We start from the raw sequence: 8515 nt of genomic DNA, 5'->3' as shown, positions 1-8515 counted from the left end.
CATTTCTCATAATGAAGCATTTGTTATACAAGTAGATATACATGTAGATAGACACTCGTGTTCACAAGGAAGCCATTAGTGTTTAGGCTGACTAAAGAAATTTGAAGAACTGCGACTCCATTTACCCCCATGTGTAATGCTATGAGAAGTCGGGTCATTTTGGATTGTCACAGCTGGGGACAAAAAATGCAAAAGATTTACAATGTGTAGTGCCAGTTATTACCTTCTGCAAGTGATACACAAACGGGATGAGTCGCAGTTCTGCGATCTACTTCAATGAGTTTGACACCGATGCTATCATTTTGTAGTGAATAGAAATATTTTCGTAAACTCTGCCAATGAAACATTGGTTATGTTGTAGTATTTTTCTTCCGATGGAAAAATATTGGTTTTGGTTTAGAAGTTTTGTTTATTATTATGATTTATTTGTTTTGTTTCTTATGATCTTAAATGCTTCGATTGCATTTTGAATATTGTGGGTGCTTCATATGCAATATTTTAATTCAGTAAAAAGTTTGTTTTTGTATTAATCATAATTTGTTTATTTGTAACTCATTTTGATTAACTTTTGTTACCGTACTGCAGTTGCCCTGTGTGCATTGTTTCTAGATGATAACCAAGTTATCAATTTTAAAAACACTGCCTATGTACACTGATATAAAGTTACATAATTTATCTAATATTATTGTCTGTAAATATTAAAAGTAACATCTATTATCAGCCACATAGGCTTAATGGGCTATTCCATTTAAAATCCACACTACCCCTGTGGAAGATTTTGGAAATATCTTCCACAGGGGGGAGTATGTTTTTCAAATGTAATTGGTCAGACTTATTCATTTTGAAACCCATACTCCCCCCTGTATTGTGGCTTTACCTGTATCTTCCACAACTGGTGTGAGTATTTCAAATGGAAGCTACCCAATTGTGTATTCTATTCAAAATTGATACTCCCTCTGTGGAATACTTTAGCTAAATCTTCCACACATGTAGTGTGGATTTTAAATGGAATAGCCCATTGTTTCTGTCAGTTGAAAAATAAGGGGGAGGGGGTGTGGTGACAAACAATGTTGCTTTTATTATGCATATAGCATTTACCAAAAATTTCTTGCTGCAAATGTGAGTTAACTTGGTATTATAAGGTATAATTATGGTCAGATTGTATCATATAATGTACTCTATAAATTCTAAGTCAAAGTTTCAGTTAGATCATTGCTGCTGTTGTTTTGATATTAAAATAAATTTTGTGTACACATCACAGATGGTTGTCTTTGCTGTATTTTTTTCATGTGGTTAATTAGGGGATTGTACCGTACGACAGTCAACAGATTCGGGTAGTAAAAATAGTGAATATTCTCAGTCATCCACATAATTTTCTGTTGTGTCAGACTTAATCGGTCAACTGATACTTCAAGTATCACATGACCAGTTTAGCTAGTCATATGATCAGTTGCCTTATGAAGTCTGTCGGTATCCAACACAAGTTGTACCGTAATAGTAGGTCAACTTTGATATTCTGGGAGTACTTTTAGGCTTTCAGGTATAGCTATGATTCACCTGATGTCAGAAAACTGGTTTAAACAACAAAAAATAGTCATTTTATCAAAATTTTCCAGAAAATATTTTTTGTCAAATTTTGTGTTGACGGTTTTCAGAACTCCAGCTGCGTATAAGTTTTTAAGACAGTAAACAAATAGTATAAATTTATATCTGTACCCACTGTCTAAAATCATAACCTGCAGGCCACAAACAAGTCATGAATCCTGTTTATATGATCCTATTAAAATATTTGCCCATTTCCTTCACATTCTTGTGACATCTCTTGAGTGTTCTGACAAGATAGGACTTCATTATATGTAATAACTGGCTGATCGGAAAAATTGGATCAGCAAAGCTTCACTACGTTTGACACATGATGAGAAAACAGAACAACAGTAGATTATCCAAGAAGTGGAAGGCGTGGAGGGGGCACTTAAGTTTCATAGTGTAAATATGCGCGACCAGAAATGTTAAAAATGCCCTGAACTGGGTTCGCCATTTTGAGCAAAAAACACCCCTTAAACATGAATTAAGCATGTTTGAAATTTTGCCCCTTAAACTTTACATGTTTTTTTATCATTTTCTTTATGTTTGGGTGATGATCCTGATGCAAGTCAGAAAACACAAAATTACTCTAAATGATCAGAAGAAATGAACTAGAAGTTCAAAATAAGCCTTTTTCTAATTGTCAATTATTAGCACTTTTTATTACATCTAATGAACTGAATACAACATTGGAAGACAAAGAAGAGCTTCATCAAATAAATATGCCACAAAAGGTAAATACATGTAAGGCCAAAAAAACAATGGTTTGTCTCAAAGCTCACGAGTGGTTTGAAAACAAAAATGTGAAATGTGATTTAAAAAAAAATTTTATTCCGACTTTTTTCATGGTTTTTGGAGAAAAATATCTGAATTTCGCCGAATTTTTCTGGTAAAACTAAAAATTTTTTTTTTTGTAATAAAAAAAATTTCTGCATTTCTTTTTGTCCAAATCTCACGATTTGACAAATGCACGTGCCTAATCCCCTTTATTTATTAGGAGATAACTCAAACAGCAAAATGAAGCCTGGTTATTTTTTGTAAAATTTGATACCTAATTTGTACTAGGTATCAAAAGTTTTTATCTCTTAAGGGAAGGGGTATGAACGTTTAGACAGTATTTATTGTGGGACATTAGAGCACATCAGACATATCGAATTGCATGTTAATTATTTGATATCAGAAAGATATTCTTCGTATTCAGAATGCAATTTGATAGGTCTGATGTGCTCTCATGTCCCACAAAAAATGCTGTCGAAACGCTCAAAACGCTCATTCCAGTTCCCTTAAATATAGTCCATCTTGTTTTAAGTTGAGAGTAACGCCATGTTGGATTTTCCAGTGGCAGATTCAAATCAATATGTTCATGCGGTTGCGTAGCCAGCGTACAGACAAATTGCGCTTCTACGCATGTGTATACGCTAACGCCCCGCAAGATTAGGTTAGCATGCGCAAGTGGAAAATCAAATGTGCTGTTACTCTCAGACTATAGGAGGGAGTAGTATTTTAATTGATTTGTGTGATGTGGTTATCACACAGCTGTGCATTTGATTCCAAATGTCACAATTGTCCACATTAACAACGAGTTGTTGGAATTTTTATGAGAAAGCTCAAGTATCCTCACGATACAAAGCTCAAGTATCCTCACGATACACATCTTGACCATCATAAATATGTCTGCAGGTTCCATCATGATAACATATCCATCACGATAACATATATACTTTTTTCAAAGTATTGTTAACTATTCAAGTAAATGTTATCTTCTTTCCACTGGCGAGTCATGTGCTACAATTTCATTTACTTGTTCGTTGCTGTGACCTTCTTGTGAAATAGTCCTCTCATTATCCAGTCCATTTTCAGATTGTTCCATTTCATTCATTTCTATGCTATGCAACAATTCTTTATTGTCTGACTTTGTTTGCTCTGTTACAGGCAGCATGTCACCCTCTGATCTGGAGATAGGCAGTAAGTCGCCCCAGCTTGATGTACGCGCACAGCGATACAGATCTCTGTAAATGAAATGAAACAGACAAGATTTTCATTTTTGTTTTCTCAACAAATTTCAGCTCCATAAATAGAGAGTCCAACTTGACAAGATGAGTTATTTATTTGAATTTTGGAAAAGGAAGACCATGTATGCTGCACATTTAACAATGATAATTAGATCTAAATGGTTTAGTTAATTAAGATAATCAAGATCAAGATACATGTCTATTAGGCCAAGAAAAAAAATGTTTGCTTGCCCTCAATTGAATTTTAACAATTGGGTCGGTCGGTCGGGATTTCTTTTTTTTTTTTCTTCTTTTTTTTTTTTTAATTACCGGTACTAGCAAACTCTGTTTGTATTAATTAAGGCTCAAAATATGAAAAATTAGACAATTTTGGTGTCAAAATGAATCAACTAACATTACAAAACAACTAAAATGTTGAACACAAGCTCTAAAATAATTTTTTTTTTTTTTCTTCAGAGTGCAAAAATTGAAAAGAAAAAAAAAAACTTTTTCAGGAATTTCCAAAAATAGGGTCTGTATTCTTTTGTACAGTAAATAGAAAAAAAACCTTTTCCTGATTTCCAGAATTAGGGTCGGTCGGTTGAGGGTAAGCAAACATCTTCTTTTTTTTTGGCTTTATTGAGCACAATTAAGAATTCTAACATCATTTAACCTGAATACAAGATTGGTCCAAAGAAGATATCCCAGAATCCTTGGCAGCACGATACACCCACTCATTTCATCAAATGACACTCCCACTTACTTTGTGCAGGTTCCCTTTGTTTTCATTTTGAGAATAGACTAGCTAAACATGGGTTGCTAGTCAAGAAACAAACACATTTTGCAAGGATGCGCTCTGTTCATTGAGGTATATTTCCTCACTCTCGACCCATGCTGCACTAAATAGCAAATCAGTACAGAAAAATTGAAATGGGAAAAATGCTTGGTGGGAAGTGCAAGATATCTTCCCTCCCTGAGATTGGCCCTCCCACAAAAGTTTTTAATAAAATAATTTTTAAGATATATGTGACACAATCTAATCCAAATGGGGAAATTTTAAAATTGAGTTATTATTACTGTAACCACTCGGGTATAAGCCCACCCTCCTAGATGGGCAATTTCACTTCAAAAATGGGGGGACGGGTGGGTGGGCTTATAACCGGGAGGGGCTAGTAGTTGAATTTAAAAATAAGAAAAATCTTCCCCATTTGTATATGCTCAATGTATCAATAATTTCTATTATCTTTCTCAATTGTTTAAAAATTTGTATGGAATGTTAATTTTTAACTGATATTTTTTAAATATTTGTTCTTAAATGTGAAAGAAAAGCATTGATATGATTTAAGAATTAAGCCAAAATGACTACTGGGCTTATACCCGAGTGCACCCTTGTTCCCTGAATGGTTTGAAAAATAGGGGTGGACTAATACCCGAGTGGTTACGGTACTATCAATGTGCTCAGTAACAAAGCACCTGAACATCCCTATGACACACTTGCATTGTTACAAAGTTATGAGCTTTTAAAAGCACAACAAGTTACACCTGTTGGATAATTTACTGGTCTATGGTTTAATCAGGATTAATATAAAAGTGACATAAATCTTTATTATCACAGGTAGCCCTTTTTAACTGACAATTTTGGTACCAACATCACATTTTGCCAAAAATGCAGATGAGGCTGTGTTCCGCTGAGCCCTTGATATAAAGACACATTTCTTATGTATTCTATTGTTTTTTGCACCTTATTTTTGCCTATACCTCATTTTCACAATTAATTAACCCTATTCTATTACCCCCATCAACTCTGTGCCATATGACACGAAATGGCTTAATATGCATGTAAAAAAATTATTTAAACAAATAAGGTCTTATCTTTTGAACAGTTTTGATAATTTATCATTTCTCTATCAACAAAAAACCTGCATAATTAATTATTAAACTTGTTTTTCTAAAAGCTTAAAGTCCAAGCTTGCCAACTGCAACGTAGTAGTTAATATGATACCTCCACACCACTCAAATATACCACATTTGTGGGGGTAATAGAATAGGGTTAATGTCTTTCAAAGAAGATATCCTACACATCCCACAATACATTTCTTCGCTGTACTGATTCGCTATTCAGTGCAACATGGGTTGATAGTGACAAGAAATACCGTAGTTGCAAGATCTGGATTAGTGCTGCTAATTCACCATCAAAGTCGTTGCGCAATTTTCTTGGTTACAGGATCATGCTATTTTGGTATGCCATCAAGTGCCATATACTTTGTGTGGTGTTTGTTTCGATTGTGGTTCATTACTACATTACATAAGCGTGTGATCCTGTTGACATAGTAACATTACGTAACTTTGATACTGAATTGAGGTATTTTTGTCACTTTTGACCCATGCTGCATTGATGAATACGAAAGAAATGCATTGTGGGAAATGTGAGATATCTTCTCTGGATGCCTTTGGTTTGATTGGATCATATTATCTTTACTCACCTGCCATGTTTAGTCTTTGTGATGGTAGCCTGCTCTAACTGCCCATTAGCACAGCACAATTGACACACAACATGCTTTGAACGAGGCATTACTGGTTGTGTAATACGAGGCCAATGGGCATCTGAAACATGAAGCAATAGAAGCGTTAGCGCATTTGGAAGGTACACACCGCTATAATATTTTGCAGATTTTCTTTTACAAATTAAGTGTACTGCTAACCGTCCAGCACGTATTAGGTCCTATGCACACGCTTGATGTCGCATGCGTATATGCTATGGTTAACACATAAAAGGAACTTTGTAACAGATGATATCATCAGACCCCATCCAACTCCAAGATGGATCTAGGCAGTGGTATAGCTAGCCAACACACACCACCACCACACCCCAAGACACCCCTTCCCCCCACAATTAGCATTTATGCAAATTAGCTCATTAATTATGCAAATATGCAAATTAGAGGGCGGCTTCACTATATAATACATTAGAACATATTAGAAACACTTTGACCAAGTTTCAGGGCAAAATTATGCAAAATAAAAGTACCCTGAACATTTATGCATTGATTTTTAGCAAAATATTGGTAAAAATTACATATTAATGAGCCTTTCCAGTCCTTTTAGTTCATTAACTATATTGATTATTGACAAAAACAATAGGATACAAAGAAAATATAAATTGATGTATTATGGAAACCGTATGTCCGATTTTCTCCAAACAAAAGGCATATTGATCAGTGTACTTTACCCTACTCAATTAACCTGTTAAAACATGCTCAAAGCATTTTCTAATTTCTAGAAAATGCATCCAATACCACCCTAATGTGAAGACCTTACCTTTTGTTTGCCTATCACCTTTTCTCAGCACAATATATGAGAATCTTTCTCTTGATGGTACTGCAGAGTTGCCTAGCAACTCAGAAAAAAATTTCTGCTCAAAGTTGCAGGGGACTTTGGTACCCTTATTCAACACTGGACATGCATGGTCATGTTGACACTAGAAAGTATAATGAGAAACACAGAAAAGAAAGGGTTTTATTAATGAAATATCAACTTCAGGTGCATTTATTTTCCACTCCATACTCGCTCTCACAAGTTTTCCCCAGGTACTCCAGTTTCCTCCTGCATCTTAAACTGGGCTTTCTTTTCTTTTTATGTCAAGCATATCTAGGCATTAAACAGTTGAAATCAGGGAGATAACGCACAGCGATATTTCACCTATTGACCATGTACCAAATTATTATTTCTCTACTGGACTCGAACCCAAGACTGCATTGTACCTTTTGTCAAGGATGTACCAAGCACGGCCAAAGCATGTTCAAGAGACAATACCAGGCATTTATCATGAGGGCTACCATGCTGGTATCATGAATACTCGGATAAACTCTTTTGTTCATATTGCTAACAGAGTATTCTTGTGATGAGTTTATAAAAATTCGCTGTAGGAACATTAGAGTTTAACTGATACCATGGGGTATAGTTAATTCCATGCTATTATTCTGTACTTAACTGCAAACTGAAACTCGCTTTTATAAACCTCTACCTGTTTAAAGGAGTGTTTCGTGATCCTAGCATCCTCTTTTTATGACATTTTTCAGTATATATCCACGAAAAAAGCCTATTCCCAAAATTTCAGTTGATTCCGATTTTGCGTTTGTGAGTTATGCATGATTATGTGTATTACACTGCTCCATAGACAATGCGTTGTAATTTCGTTCTGGTGCACCAGAACGAAATTCAAATTTCACGATATCTTTGCAAAAGCTAATTAATCTGCAAGAAATATTTTGTAAATAAACATTATGTAGGCAGAGGTTTCCAGTGATATAAAAATCTCAACTTTTTTTGAGAAAAGTGGGGGGATGAGGCTGTGGATCACGAAATGCCCCTTTAAGTATGTCTGTGTGCTGTAATACATCCGATCGCATGCCGAGGCATTGAATATGTAGTAAAAGGCAGGTCCGATAAAATCCGAAGATATGACCAAATTGATGGTTGAAGGCGGAAAAATCCGCCTAAAAGGCGGAAGATGCCATATGCATGTATCTGTGCATTGTACTTGCATAGACCCTAGAAAACTTCCAAAATTTTCAACAAAACTCGAAAAATATTGTAAAACTGGAATACAAAATGTCATCATCATATAGGCCTTTGATGAAAATTTTATCAAAATAGCCCTTCGGAAATGGCTAGAATCTATTCAAATATCAACCCATTTATTTTTTACAATACAGTATGTATTCTTGGGAATATGAGAGTTGTGAGATGATCTTTTACATGCCAGGTTTTGTTTTGAAATTTTTTGTATGGATAGTTTTTCATAGTTCAGTTACTCGGGATGTTTCGGAAACGCCTCAAAATATCGCCATCAAACATTCCCGTATATCAAGAGATGGCGCTATTTTTTGGGTAGGGAAATATCGCTGTGTAATGCTGACAGCTTCAACCTGGCACAAGTG

At 35.0% G+C, this 8515-nt stretch overlaps 1 protein-coding gene across 1 annotated transcript in view; it reads right to left on the bottom strand.

Annotated features, from left to right (window-relative positions):
• Positions 1–2801: 2801 nt before the first annotated feature.
• LOC140136153 (ribosome assembly protein METTL17, mitochondrial-like) overlaps positions 2802–8515 on the bottom strand; it is a 31362-nt gene continuing 25648 nt past the window's right edge. Inside the window, exons 10-12 of the mRNA XM_072157858.1 lie at positions 6894–7053; positions 6059–6179; positions 2802–3593 (exon numbers count right to left, since the gene is read on the bottom strand). Coding sequence (XP_072013959.1) covers positions 3341–3593; positions 6059–6179; positions 6894–7053 — 534 coding nt within the window. The 3' untranslated portion in view covers positions 2802–3340. The remainder of the gene's footprint in view (positions 3594–6058; positions 6180–6893; positions 7054–8515) is intronic.

This window comes from Amphiura filiformis, chromosome 16 (genome assembly GCF_039555335.1).
Source record: "Amphiura filiformis chromosome 16, Afil_fr2py, whole genome shotgun sequence".
NCBI classification, from domain to species: Eukaryota; Metazoa; Echinodermata; class Ophiuroidea; order Amphilepidida; family Amphiuridae; genus Amphiura; species Amphiura filiformis.
This window is presented reverse-complemented; position numbering and strand designations above follow the sequence as displayed.